The sequence below is a fragment of the Zootoca vivipara genome, chromosome 10 (genome assembly GCF_963506605.1).
Source record: "Zootoca vivipara chromosome 10, rZooViv1.1, whole genome shotgun sequence".
Taxonomy (NCBI): domain Eukaryota; kingdom Metazoa; phylum Chordata; class Lepidosauria; order Squamata; family Lacertidae; genus Zootoca; species Zootoca vivipara.
In genome coordinates, this window is record NC_083285.1 from 36,887,971 (window position 1) to 36,912,645 (window position 24,675).

The 24,675-nt window shown below is 40.1% G+C and overlaps 1 protein-coding gene across 4 annotated transcripts in view; it reads right to left on the reverse strand.

Moving 5' to 3' along the window:
* Positions 1–1,443: 1,443 nt before the first annotated feature.
* The window catches only part of TMCC3 (transmembrane and coiled-coil domain family 3), an 88,880-nt gene continuing 65,648 nt past the window's right edge, over positions 1,444–24,675 (reverse strand). For 3 of the 4 annotated variants that reach the window (XM_060279705.1, XM_035126850.2, XM_035126848.2), the window contains exons 2-4: positions 6,754–7,670; positions 5,972–6,107; positions 1,444–4,566 (exon numbers count right to left, since the gene is read on the reverse strand). In XM_060279705.1, the coding sequence (XP_060135688.1) occupies positions 4,264–4,566; positions 5,972–6,107; positions 6,754–7,670 (1,356 nt within the window). In that variant the 3' untranslated portion in view covers positions 1,444–4,263. The remainder of the gene's footprint in view (positions 4,567–5,971; positions 6,108–6,753; positions 7,671–24,675) is intronic. The other variant, XM_060279706.1, reaches the window with a different exon arrangement.

A 24,675-nucleotide genomic window follows, 5' to 3' on the forward strand; every position in this document is an offset into this window, starting at 1 on the left:
CTAGTTCACGGCCTGGAACATCCCTATTGTCAATGCTTACAGTTCTATTCATATGAATAAAGACGGGAAAGCACTGTTGAACCAAAGGAAAAGCAAGATGTTCCACAGCTGCGTCACAAGGGCTGGTAATCAAAACAAGGGAAATCCTCCTGAACAGAAGGGAAGTAATCTCAGGACAAAGTCCCAAGAAAAATACCGTAAATGCCATTACCCAGAAGAAACGCCCGGGGCCAGAGCTGGGGAGGGTGGGGAAATTAAACTCAGTTGGCACATTAGCTTTAAAACAACAGCACATATGCTACTGCAAATACTAATTGTTGTTCAGGCAAGGTGCTTTGGGAACAAATTTAGCCATGGTCAAAATACATAAGCAAGATGCAACAACTCATGATTAAGAGGACGTAGCAGATAAACTCCTATGGTGGAATTCCACATAACGCTAAAGAGATCATTTCGCCAGGCAAGGAATGATCTTCTCTCTGCAGGCTGTTTGGGGGTTCCTCCCAGCTCTCCAGAGTGGATTTGAGGGAGGAAAGCCCTTTTATGCTAGTGTGACTCCTTTCACTGGCTTCCACTAGTGGAACCAGAGGAGAATTTAGGGCAGCATGACTGGTTCCGCAGCACTGGGCACTGAGACTAGGGGACACAGCAGGGCATCACAACTATGACATAGTGAACTGAGCAGAATGGAAGTTGAGAGATGAGGGGGAGGGTGCATGCCGAATTTTGGCCTCAGACAGGGTGCCATTGAAATTTGAAAGTCCACTCATGAATTTGAGTTGTTGAGGTTGGGGAAGGGGGCAAAATTCACTGAAATCTACACTTCCAACATGGACTGCCATACATCCAGATTTCCCCAGACAATTAAGTGATTTCTGCCCAGACGCTGCTTACGAGGGCCAAATGGCAGCTATGTCTGGGAAATTCCGGACGTATGGCAACCAACCCTATCAGAGTCACTGAATCTGGCCTTTAACATATCTGGTGAAGAAAATAGCCAAATGTGACCAAAGGAGGTTTGGGGGAAAGAACCTAAAAGGAACAAACTATTATCTTGAAAAATTTAGAGGATATGATATAGATTAAGGCACTCAGTTTAGTCTCCCCCCTAAAAAAATTAGGGGTACTTTGGGATATTTTGCAAATAATTCAGTTTATTGGGGTATTCTGTCTCATACTTGAATTGTATGAGGGGGAGAAGGGAAGCAAGCTTGTTGGCCCTATTCCATAAATTGCACTTCCAACATTGTTTCCATGTACAGTGGTATCTCGCAAGACGAATGCCCTGCAAGGTGAATTTTTCGCAAGACATGGTGACTCGCAAGACAAATTCATTTTGCGAAAAATTCATCTTGCGAATTGCGGTTTCCCATAGGAATGCATTGAAATTTAATTAATGTGTTCCTATGGGCCAAAAAAGAAATTTCAATGCATTCCTATGGGAAACCACGATTCGCAGGACAAATTTTTCACAAAACGAATTGACTCGCAGAACAAATTAAATTCGTCTTACGAGGCACCACTGTATTGGGAAGGCAAACATCTGCAGGAGGGACCTCTTCTACTAGGTGAAGCTCCTTGTGGGAACCATCAACATCCCATGCAGGGAGCTTATGTGTGTAAAACCAGACTCTTCACTTGAGAAGTTCTTCCCACAGTTGCATGGGGGTCAATGCCTCCACAGGCTCTGACACTGGAGGGGGACAGACCCAGTACACTTATCCACATTCATCCTTCCTCAAATTAGAGATTTTAATGCAACGATAATGGAATATTGGGGAATAAATAGTAAAATGGAGGACTTTTTAAAATAATATATGCCTGTTGTCTCCATTGTCTTCTGGATTACTGATATAGTTAGCACTGCTGTATATATAGACGATGTCTTAGTCTTTGTCATCAGCAAGTTCAGTTCCAGATTTGTTTTTTGTTTTTTTAAAAAGCGAAAATAAAACATTGCACATACTGATTTTTAAAACCATTTTTAAAGTGCAAACTTTACCAGTATTTACATCGTTAGCAAATTAGCTCCTGAAATTATGCCAAGCCTCAAGGGGGCTTTCCAAACTCTGGGCTTTTCTCAGGAGAACTGCACAGCCTTTACTAAGCCTTCACTTTTCAGCAAAATATAATTCTCGCAAGTGCTGCCACTATTGCTTTCCTAGCACTAAAACTGCTAAGTAAACACTAGCCCTGATCCTTCCATGACGGGCAGGGTTCTTACTATAGCAGGCTGGCAACAGCACAGTGCTAGGCTTCTGCACAATTACATTCATAGGCAGATGCCTCCAGCTGGAAGTGCCCTTGGAGCACATTTTCTCCTGTGTGAGGTAGAGATGAGGGAGAAATCCGGTTTGGTTCACATCTTAATGGACGTATCCATGCCCTTGTTTAATCTCAACCTACCTGTACCTCCATTCATTTTCCTTTGTCCACATAGCATTCTCCTCCAAGTCACAGTCTATCCTCCTCCAGATTTTCTCATGCCCTCTCCTTCTGGAGCATCCCTGGTATGAAAGAATCCAAACTGAGGGAGGTCAGTGATTTGGAGGAGAACATCATATGGACAATGGAAAATTAATGAAAGTGCAGGAAAACTTACTGTTCCCATTAAACTACAGTCTGGATGAGCCCAATGTGAACATACCTTATTCACACTTCCTGAAACAATGTACGTGAATTTAAATACAGGTAGCTTTCAAAATTCACAGTTCTGTTATTTTCACGACGCAGTTCTCCAACCCAAAGATGTGTACAAAAATGCATATATTAGGGGAAAATGTGCATCACTGTAAAATGCATAGCCAAAACATAAAATAGCAAATGGATGCAGAAATGTGGTAAACTAAACTTAAAATTATAAAAATGTGAAACTCATGAGAAACTGAAACTAACAGTTTCATCATTCTCTAGTGTGAACCCCATTAAAATTAATGGGAGATGTGTGACAGGGTAATTCATTACAATTCAAACAAATTACTGTTACAACATTCTTCTGCAACCAGTGCTGATAATTAAATTGGCAGGTGCCTTTTCATCATTTTTTAAAACAAAAAAAAGCACCACTAATGTATTTCTCACCTTTTCACATCCTAACCATATTTATTCACATATTTTATACAAGTATTGTCATACATGAAGTTTTATTTCAATACAAACCTCACAGTGATTGCGGTATTATTTTAGGCTAAAGACAATGATTTGAGAATACTGCTCTGCTATAGCTAGATGTTGGGAGAGCATCACAAATTATCACCAGAGAAATACATCAATGTATTTTAATGTTTAAAAGTTTTTTAAAAAAACTGGACAGGAAAAATGAAAACAAAAGCCAAAAAGATTTGGCTGTTTGGACTGCATGCTGTTGTTCTTATTTACCCATGACAACATCAGTCACTAGACAGCTGCAGGTTCCTAAAGGGATGTAACTCCTATTACTGCATTTCAGCCAAAAAGTAGTTCCCATTAGACAACATAGATTTCTCGAAAAGAGATAAATATCCATGTTTGGACCACATGATTGGCAGGTCGTCATTTATTCAACAGTTGGGACAGTATACGTTTTTAAGATCATGAAACAAAAGTGGAATGGAATATAATATTTAATATAAACTAATCTGTAAGGCAAAACAATTTTGGGGCAGGTTTAAGTAAGAATTATCTGATTATTGGGCCAATGTCAGCAGCAGGCAATAGAGATAATAAACTCCATCACAGTTTCTACCTTATAAATATCTGTCTTCAGGAGATGCTGAAAATATGACCAGCATTTCTCCAAGGTGTGTAAATCTCAGCTTACTGTTTGCATAGGGATAGGGAACAGTAGCTACTGTACTATGCATAGGGAACAGTAGCTACTGTACTATGTAAAGTGGAATGATGCAGGTGACTGTTCATGAAAATGGAACCTCCCAACTAGGATTGCTGTTTTTTATTTCTATTATACTTCTCCTAAACCCCAGTCTAGTTAAGATCATGTATTCAAGACTTGACCATTTAGGATTTCTGCAGCGTAGAAAAAGTAGATTGGATTAAGGCAGAAAGATTTACACAAGTAATTAGTTGATAACAGATTCACCTCATTTCATATAAGGTGGCTGACGAGGTGAAATACACTGCCAGGAATTATCACTATCACATTTTAATACCCAATAGAAAAGTCTTCATCTAGTCTGCACAGGTAAACTGCAAAATTAAAGATTTGGTAGTTTGTTTAGATGTATTTCTTCTTTTAAAAACAAAAATGCTCTGGGCATTGTGGATTCATCTTGGTATGATCATCTTTTCTATGGCACAGACAATGTGATCCCAGTTTTTGCATAAAATTGCAAGAAGAGTTACTGCGAAGAAGGTGCAAATGATATGGAAACGGCTTCTCATCATAGGAGCTATGAACTTTGCTATGGTGGAGACGCACACTAGGATTACGGTCATGAAGGCCAGGACTACGTTTATACATTTCCCCAGCAAGACTTTGGCATTAACGGTTTCTGACTGCAGGGCCTGCTGTTCTTGTTGATGAATCTCCAGCTTAGATACCCGTGTTTGGCAAGATTCCAAAGCTTCCTGTCGGTATAAAATAGGAAGGAGGGAGGGAAAGAAAAGTTAAGGAACCATCACTTTTATACATAAAATACATTTTCATTCTACCTGATCAGTTAAGGACATCACACCCCATCTGTGCACAAATCAATTAGCAAAACAATTTACAACTCTTGAATCGCGAACTCTATAATTCTATGCACCTCAAAGTTGAAAATGTATTAACACAAAACATTAGAACAGGCAGCTGGATCAGGCCAGTGGCCCTGGCCCATCTTGTCCAGCATCCTGTTCTCACGCTGGACAACCAGATTTGAACACAAGAACACTCTTCCCCTGCTTGTCTCCAGCCATACATAAATGTACACAGAACCATAGAATTGTAGGTGTCTTTTTCCCCCTTGAAGGAGAACTGTGCAAGGGCCAGTGTTCATGTTCAGTTCAACCTCCTAGTGAGGGAGGTTATAATTTTTCCCATGGACAACTGCAGTTGTTCCTATCTTGCAGGAGCAGTGTCATTTCCACGCTATAGTTCCATCAGAGATAATTGTGAAAAATTAGTGGTTAGATGTGAAAGCTCTGGCTATGAGTTTATGGCTGCAATCCTAAACATGAAAGGGAATAAGGTTCATTGAATGCAGTGGGGACTTAGTCACCTGAATAAAGCTGGATTGGATTTGCAGTATTTCTTTGAGGGTGAGATGCAAAAGTTCTTTTTAAAGACACATTGTTGTTGTTTAGTCGTGTCCGACTCTTGGTGACCCCATGGACCAGAGCAGCGTTTCTCAACCGCTGTTCCGTGGCACACTAGTGTGCCGCGAGACGCTGGCTGGTGTGCCGCAACGTGCGGCGACGAGAAGGGCGATTTGCATTGTCACGTGCCTGGCAGCCGCCAATAAACAGCGCTAACCCGCCGGAAAGCAATATTTCTCCTCCTCTTTCCCAAAGCTCAGTGCAAACGAGCCTGGCGGCCGCCAATATACAGCACTAACCCGCCGGACGGCTTGTGAAGCCTTATTACAGGAGATTGCAACCAACACAGCAATTGGCAAGTGTTTCTTACAGTCATAATTATAGTCAATATAGGGCGGCACAGAGTTAAATTTTTTAACTTTTTTAATGGTGATGTGCCTCGTGATTTTTTTCACGGAACAAGTGTGCCGTGGCCCAAAAAAGGTTGAGAAACACTGGACCAGAGCATGCCAGGCACTCCTGTCTTCCACTGCCTCCCGCAGCTTGGTCATTAGAGAAACCAAAGAATAGGAAGCATGAGTGATTTCCTTCTCCATCTCCAAAGGCCCCAAACTAGTCTTAAATTGGAACTCAGATCTTCCAGTCTAAAATACCCTGTGCTTTCATCACTGGACCACAGTGACCAATTCTTTGGAAACAAGAAAATAGTATGTTATTTAATTTCAAAAGTTGGTACCTGAACATCTCGCGACCGTTCATAGGCCTGATAGGCCACCTTTTCTTCAATACTAGCAAGTTCTTGCTTCAAGTTGGCTGTCTCGTGCTGGTGGAGGTCCGTTAGATCATTCAGCTGGTCTTCTAATCGCTCATACCTTAACAGAAACAAAATTTACTTGGCTTTTATGTGAAATCTAATGAAAGTGCACCTCTCCTTATTTGTAGGTTGCATCATCACCATTCTTTATCAGGGTCACTTTTTGTTTTCCTGAGCTGAAACGCTGCTGGCTTTAGAAAAGTATACTACCTTGAATACAAGATGAACACTGTAAACCTTTAAAAAAGTGACCTTGTTATTATAGAAACTAACATGACAAGAGGTCCCCACCCCCCATGAGTGCTCACCTGATAAACCTGCTGAGAACTCTGAGAATACACTTCACACATTACCCTAACAGCAAATGTGGTTGCCTCTTCAAGTGAATATATGATGGGGAAGCGTTGACATGTGCCTATGTCAAGCATAGGCAAACTCGGCCCTCCAGATGTTTTGGAACTACAACTCCCATGATCCCTGACCACTGACCCTGTTAGCTAGGGATCATGGGAGTTGTAGTTCCAAAACATCTGGAGAGCTAAGGTTGCCTATGCCTGGCCTATGTAGTACATGCAGCTGATCATTGTCATGGGTGGAGTTCAAGGGTACCTAGTTCACTCTTCTCTTTGTTGCATTGCTTTGACACCACCTCATTCTCATCTACCTGTGCACATCAATTTCAACTGGCCAACATAATAACGTACCTGTACCTTTCCTCCTGCAGCGTTTGAGAAATAAAGCCATACTCTCTTTTGAATTGTACTTTTAAATTCTCAATGTCATCTGCCAACTGGGATTGTGCTTCCTTTATTTCCCGCAGTCCCTCAAAGAGAATTGATAGTTTCCCATGGCTTTCCAGAACATTTGTCCCACCATGGCCAAAGGACTGGTTTCCATTGCTGTCCGCAGAGCCAGATGTTGCACTTGAGCACTCATCATCACTGGTGTATTTTGGCTTGGCCACTATAGTAGCACTTCCACCATAGGCCCTGGAAGTAGTTTCTGGCCTAAAATCATCCAGGCTGCTCTTTAAGTGAGCAATATTGTCAGCACTACCAAATTTATTCCGGATCAGGTTTGCAAATTCTCTGGATTTGCTGAAAACAAACACTGGTGGTGTCAAGGAGACCCCTGGAACACCTGTTTTGCTGCTCTCATTGCTCTGGCCAGTAGTACGAGATTTACCATGAGCATCTTTCAGAGCATGTTGGATTTCCTTCAGGCTGTCTTTGGAAGTATCCTTGGTACTTTTGGAGGAACCATTTTGTTCTATCTCTTTGAGTTTTCTGTGATACTGCTCCAATTTCTTCTGCAACTGGGCTATGGAATGGGCAGACTTTTGATTCTTCTTTTCAAATACTTGTTTAATTCGCCCCGCTTGTTGCTTGTCCGCACTGTTCACGAGCTTCAAATACTCTGCCACATTCCCATCCCGAGCTGTTTGTTCTATTTTGATCTGCTCCGTAACTTTCAGAATCTTTTGCTTCAAACTGTCTGCATTGAGTTTTACTTTGTGAAACTCGAACACACCATCAGGTACGTCAAAGTTGAGGTTGGTGTCCGAACCTCCCCGGCGAATATTAAGAGGCAGGCTGAGGGTATTCATATCATGTCTTTCCACCTATAAAAGAGATTAAAATTCAACCTTAGTTTTCTATGAAATAATTCATAAATAATTCTAAGAAGAAATTAATATAAGATCACAAAGCATGACATTATTTGTGATGTGGGAACATTATTGCAATGCAGGAACTTGGGCCAATGGGGAAATAAGTGTTCTGCTCATTCAGCCATGCAGAATACTAGTATAAACATCCAGTTAGCACCACACAATCCCCTAAAATAGTAAATACTAGGAATCTAATGCTGTAGTTCTATACACGCTTGCCTGGGGGTAAGCACAACTGAATATAACAGAATTTCTTCTGAGTAGACTATGCTGCTCATGCCAAAACAGTGCCATATTACTCAAAACTGGCATCAAACGATAAAGTTAATACCATACTTGGCACAAAATGTCTTCCAGATTTAAAAAAATCCATAAGGTTCTTTGTTTGATGCACAAATAAATCATCCTCCATTTTCCTAACTATACTCTCTAAATTAATTTTGCTGAGCAACCGTTTCTGGTTTTCAGACCAACCAAATACTTCAGTTCTTTTTATCAACTTAGTAGCCAATGCAACACATTGCTTTCTTATTTGACCTCTTATTCTGTAGCTCAACTGGTACCCCTAGCAATTTGATCCAATACTACATTATTTCTCTCCCCTGCAAATGAGCAAAGCTAGTTTCTCACAACTCATGAATATTATGTACATCTGACAAATACATAGTAAGTATGCTTCCTGAGACAGCACACCTGCTATACATTTAAAGCACACTTTAAGCACATACTCTCAATCAAATAACGTTGGGCACCGCAATTCACCCCTCATTGAGTTACAATTCTCAGCAATGACAGGGCCTAGAATTCTTTGAGGAAGGAATAATATGCTTTGAATGTGCTTTATAGTGTGTACATAGCCTGAGTGCAAGTAATATACCTTCAATTGTACCCTAAGTCTGAAAAGCTATCCAGTCATGAAGTGGAAAAGTGCTAAGATGGTAAGAGAACCAGGTTTGTAGTGCAATCTTCACACAAAAAGCAAATACTACCACTTCCAAAATTCTTGAAGGTATCCAAAATTCCTGGTTGAGCATCACTAAGTTTAATTGCGCTTCTAAATGTCAGCTTTGTGAAATGCCTTTGAAAATGCAAATTCTTCTTTAAGGAGAAGAGAATGTACAAGGCAGCAATACTGTATCTTAAGTTATAACCTACTGGATACTTTGCACATTGGACCTGATAAGCATGGTCACACGATGCAATAAAGGAGATACACTAATCATTATTATTATCCTTATCCTGATTCTTAATTGCAGCAAAACATAATTTTAATTGTTCAAGACTGCCTAGAAAAAACAACAAATCCCATAGAAATGAATATGTTCCCTTATACAACACTTCTTATGTAGTGTTTGCGCATGCATGACAACATTATTCTAACTAGGATGTAATATGCAGTGCAGGTGAGATGTAACATGCTCATCACAAAAGATACGTGCACCATCAGCCTTAACATTCAAATTATGGTAGCTGTTTTTAATTAAACACGAATGATTTTTTACCACACATAATAACCAGACTAAATCAGAAGTCTCTGCAGATGAGAGAGAGCAAAGGGGTTGACTATATACATACACACACACCATAATCACAAAGCCCAGCATCTCGCTTACTCAGCTTTGGGAAAGCAGCGTGAGGGACATTTTGTGTGTGTGTGCGTGCACCAAAAAGGGCCTTGAGGGGCCATGTGTTGGACCACCCTGGCCTAGAGGCATACTTAAAATGACAGTGAGGCTGAATTCCTTGGTAACAGATTTTAAGAAGAAACTATTTTCTTAAAGACTGGCCATGTTCCAAACAGGAAGGAAGAATATCACACTGTTGGTACTGTATTTTAGTACAGATTTATTAGTTTATTTCAAATATTTATATTCTACCTCCCAGCCTTCATTCTCAAGACAGCTTGCAACGAAATTTAACAATCCATGCAATAAAATGAAGGCAGTAGCCGAACGTGTTATTGCTCGCTCAGTTCACAGTATAGGACAGTTTTGATGAATGAGATTAATGGTCTGCCATGCTAATGAAATGACAAATGCATCGGCTGAACAAAATTCAATCCAAATTAAGCAGAAACATTTCAATATTATCTCAGATCTAACACTAAACAACTGACAAGAATTATGAATTATAAGATGCTCCTATAATAAATGTGGGCATAATATTTGTAAAAGCAGCATTTATTCCATAATAATGACCTAATATCCAATGTGGTTTGCTTTTTGAAAGCGGTAAAAAAAGTAATCTCAACTCTGAATTTATCTGCATGTTCATCCGTCACACTTTATAACTGTTACTCAATAGGCGTACAACACACTGCAAATGTATAATCGATAGTCTGACGTATTGCCACAGGGATTTTAAGAATTCTGGGAGTTAGATCACAGAGTGATTACATGCAATACGCCACACAGCAATTCAGCACCAAAAGCAGAAATGTCCTCAGACCTTCATGATTTTAACTCTTGTACGTTAACACTGAGCCACTCATTTCCTAAAGCAATTCAGCCCTCTCGACTCATTGCAAACTCAGACTAACATTGTCAGCTAACATGTTTATACAAAATCTAATCAGCAATGTTACCCAGGACAAAGCGTACATACTTCCAAGGCCGGGTGGATCTGCTCACAACCTTACATTAATGTTTATTTCCTTTAGTACAAAAGTATTCTAAAAATATTTTGCATATAACAAGACATGAGCCCGAACAGCTGCTGTTCTGACCCTCTTCCTCCCTACTTTAAAGATGGAATCTCTCTTCCTCACAGAGGTAAATCGCTCCCCTGTGATTTCCTATGACATGCCATAGAACTGGACAAAAGGCAACTGCAGAACAGGGAAGAGTTCATCTAAGGCTGTGAACCTACCCCATTTGCTCTGCTTCCAGTGCACTACCACTGCTGGTCTGAGAAGCAGTGTACACATAACATTAGTTGTAATTCATATCTACCCTGTCATTTTTAGAAATTAAATACTGTGTTTTGATGCACCGCAGCTTCAATCCAAACTGAGAAAAAGAACCAATTGTATGTTAAGCTAGTACTGTGTACATAGTGTTAGCTGGAGGAAAACATCATACATACAGAATCACATCACCTACTAAAGCCATGGGGTGTTAGAGGAGGGATAGTACCTATGGTGGGGGACACATTGTGCTCTTTCTGGGGTAGTTTTCCCACCTTTGGTCCCCACTCTGCACTCAGCTCTCACCTGTGGCTCCTAGAAACTATTAGCATGTGACAGGACCACATCCTGGGAACGGCTTCGACTGGCCTTAAACCATCAGTGAGTTAAGGACATTCCCTGCATGCAAAGAAAGGCTCTGGCGGATAAAGCAGACGAGAAAATGGAAGCTAAATTGTTAGGCTGAGATGCACCAGATTCAGCACATCTTGCCTGTGCTAAAAGGTCTATAGAGGCTACCAGTCTGTTTTCAGGCACAACTGAAAGGGATGTTCTTGACCTTTAAAGCCCCAAATGGCTTGTTAGCAAGATTTTTAAAGGACTGCCTTCTTCAATAGAAATCTTCACTATCTTAAAGATCTGCTTCTGAGACTGGTCTACAGGTAACCCAATAGTCAGGAGATAAGGTGAATGGCAACTGGGGAATTAGCTTCTTCAGTGGTAGCCTCTCACCTTTGAAATAGCTTTTCTGGGCAGATCTGTGAAGTGCCTATATCATCATAAGGTGAAATCTACTACATTTTAAAAACACAGGTTTTTGCTTTTGCTGCTGTATACTGAATTTAAAGTTTTGGTGAACTGCTGTTTTTAAAATTGCTGGCTGCTTGTTGTTTCATATTTTCTGTTGTTGTTTCATTGTCAGTTGCTTTAAAATGCTTAACATAATCATTTTTTTCCGAGGTGCTGGTCAGAAAGCAACTCACCAGAGCACAATGTTAACTATCTCCCATTCATTGTAGGTATGTGCACATGAATAAGTAAAAGGTGTGCCACACTTATCTGGGGTGGATCCAGGGCTAAGTTAGGTGAACTTAGTACACACTGAAATCAATAGGAGTCAGGTTCAACTACTTTGTCAAAATTTGACCATTATCCTTTCCTCTCCTTCAAATTCCAGCAGTTGGTTATTTTTAATGATATCTTGTTAATATTCCAGCAATTCCCCTTTGTACCTGGATAGCTACCTAACATGCTCTCCTTTTTTTCAACAGAAGCGCATCATTGTGTGGTTTTAGCTTCTCCTTTTTTGTATGCTACTCTCCAGGACAGAAAGATGTGCTAAGAAGTAATGCACAGCAGCTAATTTTGGTAACATACCTCTAAAAGCTGAAATGGTTGTGATCTATCATTTACACACATATACTTCTCCATATATACCCCACTGTGTGGAAGGAAAGCACTATGCAGTGAGAAAATAAACTTAACATAGTCATGTGGAACTTCCCCAAATGCCATTGCTCAGCTGTAGCTTCCTTAACACATAATCACACTTAGTTTGAAAGAATATATGTCTACAGCATTTCACGACTCTATAAATTATTCCATCATGCAGACAGTACACAAGTGAGTCATTTGCTTATTGTTATCCAACCCTTCCCATTTTCCTGTATACTGAGAGTAAGAAACCCTTCATATGCAGATTTTGACTGTAGAAGAGGCTGTAGATGTATATTGTAAAAGAGAAGTGATGAAACAGCAACACTGAATATTGAACTTATTAAAATCTGCCCAACTCTGAAAAGAGTTATCAGCAGAAGGACACCTTAACATTTCTTTTCCAAGTATTCTACAGTGAAGACTAATTCTTTGTTCACATTTTGCTTGCAAATGTAGATTTGTTGTAGATTTAATTACCTATCTGTACCTTAACTATCTGTATCATCCCAGTAGTGATGTATGGAAGTGAGAGCTGGACCATAAAGAAGGCTGATCACCAAAGAATTGATGCTTTTGAATTATGGTGTTGGAGGAGACTCCCATTGACTGCAAGAAGATCAAACCTCTCCATTCTTAAGGAAATCAACCCAGAGTGCTCACTGGAAGGACAGATCCTGAAGCTGAGGCTCCAATATTTTGGCCACTTCATGAGAAGAGAAGACTCCCTGGAAAAGACCCTGATGTTGGGAAAGATGGAGGGCACAAGGAGAAGGGGACGACAGAGGACAAGATGGTTGGACAGTGTTCTCAAAGCCACCAACATGAGTTTGACCAAACTGCGGGAGGCAGTGGAAGACAGGAGTGCCTGGCGTGCTCTGGTCCATGGGGTCACGAAGAGTCGGACACGACTAAATGACAGAACAACAACCTTTTGTTTACTATGAGGGGAGAAAACATTAATGGGGATAATGAAAATAACGATGCAGCTGAACGAAATTTTGACAAAGTAGTCTCATTGAAATCTTTTGTTGTTTCCAACGAACCAAAGAGCATATAGCTTTATCCAGATTACACTCATTAAACTCTAAGACGAATATACAAGCATTATGCAAGAGCAGCTTCACATCTGGACTGTCAAAATCAACAAACGTGAAATGTGCACACCCTAGAACGTGCAATGTGTCCATGCCATGAACAGTGCTCATAATGTATGTTCCAGTGACCCACACAGAATATCCCCTTTACAATGTAGCAGAGGATCAAGCCAGGTCACCAAAAAACAAAAAAAAACAAAAACAAAAAACCTGTGCTAATCCTTGCTGTGAGGTTCATGCAGCTTCCAAGAGCTGCCCAGGGGAGCAGCTTTGGCAGTCTGTGTCCTGAGTCAACTGTTAGCAAATTAGATTGAAGGATAAGAGGCAGCTCCAGATGTGCCCTAACAGCTTCATCAACACACAGTCTGTTCCTAGTATTTGCATCGCTGGAAATGTAAGATGTAATCATTATTTGGAAAAACATATTCAAGCATTACTTTTTCCTGTGTCCGTGACTGTAAGGATAAGACTGTAAGACAGCCTGGGATTCTGCATGGGCACGTCTAGAGAGGGTATTTGCAAATGCCCAGCAGTGCAATTCACAATGCTTAACACCTACAAGCATGGGGGATTGTTCTGATTGCTGCCTGTTGACCAGCAGAATAAGCACAGGTACTACTATCACTCAACTAACATCGCATAGCATTTCTGGGTAGGATGTACTTCTGAGATGTTGCCTGGTGTACTTTTTGTGCTCCTGAAGGAGCTTTTGCCTGGAAGCTCCCAGTATTTGCAACTGGGGCTGCCTACACAATCATATATTTAAGGCACCCAGATATACTCCAAGAATCATGGGAACTGTAGGTTACCCCTCCCAGAGCTACAATTCCCAGCACCCTTTAAAAACCCCTACAGTTGAAATGCATGGTTTGCATCAAGCATTTTCTCATTCAGAGACCAATTTTATACAAATATGAATGCCACTTGGTATCATTAAGATTATATATTCACCTTAACTATACCAAGTGTGCAAGAACGTAGAATTTGGGAGGCATTAAAATGCACTCTGTGCATAGTGACTGTCAAGTGCCAGCAGATGGAGCTGCTGCTTTTAATCAACTATATTGAGAGGAACAGCAAACCTGAGTGCTGGATGGAATAATACGGCCTCCTCTCTGGATACTGTGATCAAGATTGTGATAGTTATGTTTTTCTTCTTGGTCTCGTTCTCAGGCTACTTGGTGGTCTTTTAATTTATTTATTTTTTAAACGTATCTTTTCAACTCATCCACAGATTCGTAAGACCACTGAAGTGAAATGAAGTGAAACTCACTGGTTGACAGGCATATGTCAAGAATGCTTTGATGGTGTTTCCTGCTTGGCAGGGGGTTGGACTGGATGGCCCTTGTGGTCTCTTCCAACTCTATGATTCTATGACTTTGGGTCAGTCACAGTCCGCCAGCCTAACCTATTTTGCAGAGTTGTTGTGAACATAAAACGAGGAAGCAGGTGAATGGTTTATTCCACCTTGAGCTCCTCAGAGGGAATATTTTATTTATTATTACATTTATAATAAATCCTATTTATCAGATTGTAGGCAACCTGGCAAATGGCATTATCGGGTACAGGGGTGCACATTCCACCCCAATATTTATTTTAATAATAAAATAATAATAAATAATAGAAGTCCCAACATTGAAGAAACTAGGCTAGTAGTGTGGCAACAGAAAGGGTCAACAAAAGTTAATTCCACATCAGTCATGCCAATGCTTGTAATTCTAATCCTTGTGCATTGTTTTGTACAAGAAGATCAAAACACAGAGAGCATTGACTGTTAACAGGAAATTGTGCAAACAGATAAAATGAAAGCATCAATGTGGACACCACCCTAGTCCTTAATTTCCTTTCTCTCTGTGGCATTGGATTTCCACTCATGTCCCCATGAAAATATGTACAGTGCTGTCTTATTATTTATCTTTGTTTTGTTTTGTTTTTATTCTTAGAGAAAGAGTTACTTTGTTGAGATCCCTTTTGTTCATGTTCTTAGAAACAGAAGCTAAAATTAGTAGGGCAAATTATTATCTAAATAGGGCTTAGGTCTGTATGCTATACATAAAATATTATCAGGAAGTGAAATATAACTTCTCATATATGTATAAAGAAATGTTATAAAAGTGGGGTTTTTTTAAAGAAAAAAACATGTATTACCGGCAACATTTTTCTACAAAAATGCATTTTAATCATTTGACAGAACATATAGTCCTTGCCAAAATATCATATTCTCTAAGATTGCATTAGGATATAAAAGCAGTAGATTAGGGTAAAGTAATATCAGAAGCCCTAGCTTGTATGCCATTTTATCATTTTCAAAAGTCAATTCATTATCAGAATGTCAAAACTGCTAAGAGGTGTAATATCCCAGATAATATCATTAACAATTATATAGCCAGAGTAGTCCTGTTAAAATCAAAACTTGTCAGGACCAACTTAAGTTAATAGTTTTCCATTTATCTACCCTAAAAATGACAGGAAATTGGCTATCACCCACTGTGTTTCACTATTCATTTTCCATTAAATTAATTAAAAATGAAATCGTCTGTTCCAGGTTCCAAAATAAAAAGTCCATATGGTATGCAAGTACTTTTGTTTTATTACATAACATCTAATTTAGTAATGTGCTGTGACCGAAAAACTCATTAAGTATCTCATTTGACCAAAAGATTCAAAGATTCCTATACTACAGAGGACAACCAATTCAGCTACAGACATCGCTTTTAATACCCTCAACACTATTTGTTAACAGCGTTCTCAAATATTATCATAATTAGCCTTCCAAAGCCGTGAAAACCTCATTTGGCAGCTGCAATCTCAGTATTAACAAAGGAAAGACAAACAGCTTAGAGCCAAAATAAAAAATTCCTTCAGTAGCACCTTAAAGACCAACTCATGTTCCCTCATCTGGAGGCAGGCAGGCCAAAATAGAAGGGAGGCCCAGGAAAGCCAAAGACCATTAAAAAAACAAAGTTTGATATATTTGTAGATTGTACCCATCAATCCCATGGACTGCAAGAAGATCAAACCTATCAATTCTGAAGGAAATCAGCCCTGAGTGCTCACTGGAAGGACAGATCGTGAAGCTGAGGCTCCAATACTTTGGCCACCTCATGAGAAGAGAAGAATCCTTGGAAAAGACCCTGATGTTGGGAAAGATTGAGGGCACTAGGAGAAGGGGACGACAGAGGACGAGATGGTTGGACAGTGTTCTCGAAGCTACGAACACGAGTTTGACCAAACTGCGGGAGGCAGTGCAAGACAGGAGTGCCTGGCGTGCTCTGGTCCATGGGGTCACGAAGAGTCGGACACGACTAAACAACAACAACAACCCATCAATCAGAATAACCTCTGCCCATTATCTCTCTGGCAAAAACAATATTTGGTTTTTCTCCCCCTACATAGGTTCTGAGAATTGAATTAATCTGCAGGAAGAGGAACTGCATCCCATGGCCAGTTATTCAAAAGGAGATGGCTTCTCACGTGCTTGTAATACTACTTACCATGAAGGAACATGGAGCAAAAACCAAGTATGGACCAAACATGCAGGGCTGTTTGAAACCAATCATTGTCTGGTGACCGGTAGATACACCATGCATAGGATGGAAAGTACTAAAATTGTTTGTTTTCAACGAGCAGCATCACTTTATTTAGACTTCCATAGATAATTTACTTTCCGTCCTCCCAAACCCTAAAAGGGCCAAACAAGACATGCATTTAAATACCTAAGAATGTTGTTTTCCACAGGAGTTACAGAACCTAGGGGTGAGAAGGAAGGTTAAGCTTCATCACTCCCACACTGCAGTTTGCGTGAGATCATCCCCTGCTCCCTGGCATGGCTAGGAACCTTAGAGGGGGAATCTTCTACCCCTGTAATTAGTTAGGAAAAAACCAAGTACATAGCTGCCTGCTATGTACCGTATTTAAGCAAACATGTAGTCTGGTCCTCAGTCATCCAGTGACACAGATTCAAAAGGAAGTATTTCTTCATCCAGTGCATACAGTAATTACCTCTGACTGTCTCCACCTTGCCCTACTTGTGAGCTTCTCAGTGTTGTGGTTCACATGTAACATTACACTATACAGTACTTAAAAGCAAACTATGATCTACTGTGAATTCGCAGTGAGCTAGTGCACGATGCCAAAAACGTACCACTCTACTCTATCCCCAACTCCTGCTCCTCTCCCCTGCCAAGGAACAAGCCAGTGTGTTGCTTGGCTGTGACATCCAAACCTCTTGCATCTGAAGCAGTGTGTTTGGAGAGTGCTCCAAACCATCAAATGGGAATCAAGCTTTCTTTTTGGCTTACTTGTGGTGCTTGGGGATAAACAAACTGGTGCAGCCAGAGCCGAGGAAGAGCGGAAAAGGAAGAGCAGCATGATACGCATTCACATTAAGCCATTGTTTTTAACTAGGGTTTAATGTGACATGTGGACTCTGGGCTATTGACAGGTGCAGGCTGCTGGATCAGATTGGCTTTTGACAAGATCTAGAATACTATTCCTTACTTTCTGAAGATCTGAAAAACAACAACCCTGTTCTGATCAAGTTTTATGTGGACTCTGATTTCAGAAACCTTTCAGTGGGCAACTATACAGACAGACCTGCTTTCTGTACCTCAATATAGAGCAGGCATCCCCAAACTGTGGCCCTCCAGATGTTTTGGCCTACAACTCCCATGATCCCTAGCTAACAGGACGAGTGGTCGGGGATGATGGGAATTGTAGTCCAAAACATCTGGAGGGCCGAAGTTTGGGGATGCCTGATATAGAGGCAAGGTACAACCTGTTGTATAGGGATTAAAAAAGCTCTGCTTGCCAGAACTCCTACTCGACACAGACCTTAAAAGGTACTGCAGCCTTCCTTTCCCAAAAGACTTATTAATTTAAAAAATGTCTCTCCTGGCTCTAACAAGAGGCACACGTACCACTTCATCCCCAGTCCACCGTACAACCACAAATCCATTAACAGAAGTCATGTGTGTGAGCAGGTAGACATTGATTAGCATCAAGCTGCTGTTTCTAGCACAGAATAAATTGAATGTATATAGAAACCATCTAAATCTAAAAACCTCACTAGACTTCCACAAGAAAAACTACTAACAAGTTTAGAAAATTGATTCTTTGACATATTACAATATTTGCAATGATCTAACATGAAGAAAGTAAGATACCTAAGTCTTCTGTTCAGCTCTCAGCAGGCAGATGAAATTTTACGTTTCCTATTAAAACATCATTTAAAAATATGGCTTCTGTGCAGTGATCTGAATGACAGTTTAGACCTATTACAGTTTAACACAGTAAGTTGATAACCTATGCAGAATGTTCCTCACTGGAAGAGAGAGGGGGAGGGAGTGTGTGTGTGTGTGTGAAGCAAGCCTTAGGAATTAATTATACCTACTAATTATACTCAATGGATTCTACCTTCAAGTGGGGAATGTGATTCAAATGTTGTCTTGTGCCTTCCCTCCCTGTCCGCCTCTTTCCCCCTTTTTTCTTCCCAATGTCTCAACAAATGAAACTGATTTGTAAAAATGATACATGGAAAAAATACGAGAGAGAGACATTGCACATACTTTTGTAAATCAAGAAATCTTTAATAAAAAATGTTGTCTTGTGCCCACTGTTGCATAAAAAATACCTTTGGGTATTCCAGTAGTTGCTGGTGAGTGACTGGTGAGTCAGGGAGTGGATTTATAATCATGCAGTTTAAGTGGCTACACAAGGAATAAGGGAATTGGTCTGGCACAGACTGAAAATGATGACTGAAGAGATAACAGCACTGCCCACTCACCTGAAATGGTTGGTGGGTTGGCCTGGGGGGAGGGTTGAATTATGGGACTTGGATACTAGGGCCTCTTGGCTGTACTAGGCCTTGGCCAAAGGACAGGAATGGAATAACTTCTCTAAGTTGCTTTTGGCAACTGGTGTCAGAGATCAAACAGTTCATGAAGGAAGCAATGCCAAGTCACTGCTACCACTAGTAGCAGTTTAATTTTAGTGTCCCATTAGCAATTCCCCCCACACCCCTGGAGCTGTCCCATAATATCCCAGGAAGTCCAGCCAAAGAGCATGAATAACACTAGCTGAAACTGAAACATGCTACTGTATTTGTGAAGAGTAATACTCAGAAAGAAGGCTATACAGTAAACTCAAGTTTAATCACCTGGATGGTGACCACATTATTTACAATTCAAGCAACAGCAAATGCCTGAAAGCAGCACTTTGGGTTATGAAACTATTTCTACAAAGGTTGCACCACCTCCAGTCTCTGCCAAAGGGTAGCAAGATTCCAGGGGGTTCCAGAAGCTTACCCAAGGCTGTGTTTCCACTGTGAATCAAGGTATGGCAGAGACTGTTGTGTCTTTAAGAAATATGGTTTATTGTATCACATATTTACACCTAGGTCTACTTTGCAGAGAGTTCATCTCACAAGGCACTTATTCCTCCCAGCAGTGTAGCACTGGAGTCCAAGGCATCCTGCATGCCATTTCCGTGCCTTTGTCCCACCCTCCCAAGGTGGTTCTGGCCTTGACACCAGCTCATGGAGTTCTGCCCACTTCTTCTGCCCAACACACCTTTGCAGAAAACAACTCTTCCCCATCTCTCTGCTCGCCCACCCCCCTTTCCCAGAACTCTGTTTTTCAAAAGGGCAACATTTTTCCTGTGTGACACAAAACACACACCCTGCCACCTTGGCAACCTCCTCTCCTCACTGACAGAGCCTCCATTGATGAGATAAATAATAATAATAATAATAATAATAATAATAATAATAATAATAATAATAATAACAACAACTTATTATTTATACCCTGCCCATCTGACTGGGTTCCCCCAGCCACTCTGGGCGGCTTCCAACAAAATATTAAAATACAGAAATCCATCAAACATTAAAAGCTTCCCTAAACAGGGCTGCCTTGAGATGCTTTCTAAAGGTCTGGTAATTGTTGCTCCCTTTGACCTCTGGTGGGAGGGCATTCCACAGGGAGGGTGCCACTACCGAGAAGGCCCTCTGCCTGGTTCCCTGTAACTTGGCTTCTCGTAGCGAGGGAACCACCAGAAGGCCCTCGGCGCTGGACCTCAGTGTCCGGGCAGAACGATGGGGGTGGAGACGCTCCTTCAGGTATACTGGACCGAGGTCGTCTAGGGCTTTAAAGGTCAGCACCAACACTTTGAATTGTGCTCGGAAACGTACTGGGAGCCAATGTAATTATTTGCTTCCAGCATCTTAACAACAACTATACCAGGTGAGGCCCTGAGCTGGAAAAGAAGCTTAGCCTGTATCTTTCACTGGCCTGGCATCTTCCCTACAAAACTCCAAATAGTATATAAATTCTACTATTTATTAATTTCTAACATTCACTAAATCTAGCAGTTATGGGCGCCCTTGCACACACACCCCAAACTCTGTTACCCCAGATCTGTAACATTATGCTTTATCCATGCCACGCTGTGCTTCCCAATAATTTTTTTTAAAATTACTTCTAACATTTTTCTTTTTTATAGTTCAGTGTTTCTGTTTCATGTCACAGTATTGTTTGAAATTATAAATATAACACACACACACCCCAAAAAACCCAGCAACAACTTGAAGCCAAGGGCTGAAAATGAGGTCAACTAATGTAAATGGTGTTTGCAATTTATGCAAGACAGGGAAAAGAAGGATTAAAGAACCAGATTATCTTGAAGCTCAACTAATAGTTGATTAAAGGAAGGAAGTCACTTTCCTGATTTCGTTACCGCGAAAATCATCTTTTTGCTCCCACAGAGAATAAGGCTATCAATGGCTACTAGCCACATTGGCTAGGTTTTACCTCCAATGTCAGGTCAGGGGCAGTATCTGCTGGGAACAACAACTGCTGGGAACCACAAGTCTTGATGCAAGCAGGATCTGAACAGAACTGTTCTGTTCAGATCCTGCTTGCAGTCTTCCCATACGCATCTGTTGGTCACTGCAGAGAAAAGAAGGCTAGACTTGCTTGGCCTGATCCTGTAGGGCTCTTCTTGTGTTCTTATGTACATTTAGGATAAACATACTAGGATGCAAGTCCAAGTAAGACTTACTTCTGAGCAGACACGTTTGCATTTAAACCCTGCTACTACATCGTTGCTATGTTGCTTCATTGATGTTTTGCACTTGCTAATTTCAATCTTTGCTACGTGCTATTTTATTCAGAACTAAAGAAATACAGAAAATGAATAATCAGGCCTATATCACCTGCCTTTGTAACATGCTGAACAAAGCAAACCACATAGCCCTGAAAACCTACAAAATGCAGTGCTCTCTATCTTAACATAGCTATTACGAACAATCCTTCCTTAATCTCATCTTCGTAACCTAACTACTGGTAAATCAAGAAGACATTTGCTTGAACTTCTAACCTTAATGTATTCTGAACATACTTTTTTAATATATAAAAAAATGCTGTAGCTAGTCCAGATCTTTGTTAGCTGAAATTGTTCTTGACAAAAGGTAAGGGCTTTGAACCTTGGCATTTGTGCCAGAGTACCATCAAGACTTTCGCTATGAGTGCAGCACAAATAGTGAGATGGACCACAGATGGAACAAACAAAATGCTTTTCAAAAGAGGTAGTTTATAGAAGGGGTAGCTAACAGGCTGATGGACAGATGTTGTTGGACTACTACAGCCTCCATAATCCCTGACTGTTAGCCATGCTGTCTTGGGCTTATGGGAATTGAAGTCTAACCACATCAGGAGGGCACAACATTGACTACCGTGATTTACATTGGCAGTGTTAAGTTATCATGTACTAAATAAACAAGCAATGAGTGATAAAGATGATGTACAAATTGCATAGTTTGCCTATGCACATCTGAAAAGATTGCATATACAAATGCAGAAAGGGGAATACGTAGTGGTTTTGTTGCCCAATATCTCAAGATCACAAGTATAAAGTTCCATGCAAGTAATGTCAGTATGATATTCTGGAAGAATATCTAAAGGAAATAAAAAGAAATAATCTCAGAATCAGCATCAAATTAATAATAATATAATTACATTATAGAACAATAGCTTCTAGAAATCAAAAGTAGAATTACGGTACTATAGCATAACATTTCCAGAAGACCAAAAACAGAAAAATCATTTGTCGCACCTCAAAAACCAACAATTATTATTGCATAAGATTTCATGGACTACAGAAAATTTCATCATAATATAGATTGGTGTTGTCATCTCTGAGAGTTTCCTTTTGCTGTTATTCAAAGTCTGGTAGAGTACTGTATCTATTTCATACTGTCACATGACCAGGTATCACTGCAACACAGAATGATTTACAACCACCCACCAAGAAAATGTAACTCTTAATTTGTGTGTGTCATCGCAGTGCAATTTCAGTGTCATTGTGAAATACAGTATAGAAGCGAGAATGAAACCAGTTGTTTGTTTCCCCTGAAATCTGAGCTGACATTTAAATAGGCTATGAAACTTGCCTAACTGTTAGAATAGTAAACTGATACACCATAACGTGCTTTCTACAAAGGGTGGCTTAACAGTTACCCAGTGCAAATACAGTAGAAATAACTGCTCTGCAATACTAACAATACATGGCAAAACAAAACAAAACATTAGGACCAACTACTACAGCTCCTTTCTTACTAGCAGTTTTGTTCAGGTTTTACCCCATTTGCTTATTTAGTTCTGAGAATGCAGAAAACATTCATTAAAAAAAAAAGGTTTTTGCATCTCCTTGCATTCCCCTTCTCATTCCATTTTTGTTCACAGGCTAAGAAAAATTATTACATTTTCAGGACAACAACTGCACTATATTTCTTTATGCATGAACTGAGTGTAGAAAACCCTGGTGAAAGCCTTGTCAGTTTCACCAGTTTCCCCTGGAATCACAGCTACAGGTGTCTGGAAACACCATAAATTGCATATTTCTGTCAACTCAGTAAAATAAACCCATAGTCCAAAAAGCTAAGGCTCTATGAGCTAAAGTCCTCCCCACTGCCCATTGTTAATCCGTTGCTGCTTCTCATATCAGTTGATAATGTTTTCAAACAATACCAGCTAAATTATAAATGAAGGAGATTAAGATATTGTGTGCAGAGAAAAGCAGAATGCCCTCAATATGAGATTAATCACCCACAATCTTTGCAGTTCTGAAATATATACTCATTAACAAATAAAGCTCTCTCTTTTTATGACCCCAGATTTTCCGCTGAAATAATATCTTGTCCTTTGTGACAACGATCTCACAATCTAGTGTCATGAAACCTAGGATTATATAAAACTTTTTTATTTTTCTCTCACACATAAGTATAAAAGTTAGACCTGGAAAAGTCAATGATGGAAATTTCTGTCTGTTGGGACAGGGGAATCTGTACTTTAAAATAGAAATCAAGCTGTACTAGTTTCAGTACATTTCAAATAGAAAACCTACCCCTGCAATATGCTGACTCTCGCAAGACTGAGAACTCCCTTAGCCTAATGAGTTGTGATCCATCATCATCTCTCTTTCTCTCTCACACACAAACACAAAGCATGGGGCTTAATTTGGCCAGTATCAATAATGCACACATCTCCCTAATATACAACTTCCTCCAGAGGAACAGTTTGTACTTCCTCACCCTCCAAGGCTAACAATGTTTCTCCAGCCAAATATCTATTTGCAAAACACAAGGACTTGAAGTAAGACTCATTTGAGGGTTGACAAAATTCTCTATAGAAAGAATTCTAATTATTTCTCAGTATTAATGGGTTGGTTTTTTTAAGAAACAAAAAATTATTGAATTTAGGCAAACTTTGCCAAACAATCCAAAGCTTGATAAGTGACTATGAAATGGGATCATACTGATTAATTATGGCTTTTAGTACTCACACTGTACTGATTTCTGTACTTGCAGTACAATCATAGCTGGGAATAAGTCTCACGGAATTCGATTGGACTTTCATGGTGAGGATTGGGCTATTAGGCCTGAACTCCACTAAGACTGCTTAGAATTGCAGCCACAGAATGCTATACAAAAGCAACCTTCAAAATTATCAAATACACTGAAGGAAGAGGAAGCAATAAGGAATTTGCATTTCTAGATAACATATAGAAATAGTTAGCTGTGGTGTTAATTTCTAAATAACTGTGCTATCCATTTCTATATACAAAGATTCTATTTGTAAATTCATAGGGTAAGTGGATCATTTTTCAAAGCACAGGATGAACAGTGAAAACAGCATCAGCTATCTAAATACTGCTTAAAAGGGCAATCAGGTCCCTGGAACAATTAAATTCTGTGTCATTGATTCCTGTTCCTCCCCCTACAAACTTTGCAGATGCTTTCCTATTCAGAAGTCATACCCCCAACCCTCCTCCAAGCAAACGTTTTTCTATACTCTGTCTGGGTCTTTGTCTTACGGTGCATCCTAACGTCTGAGCTCCATTGCTTTCTTTTTTTCAAATTCGCCAGTGAAAATGCTTGTGACTGTCTTCTAACATAACTAGCAAAACCAAAACTTCCAGGGTGCATTTGTGCCACTATTTAAATAAATCACTTCAGAAGCTTATA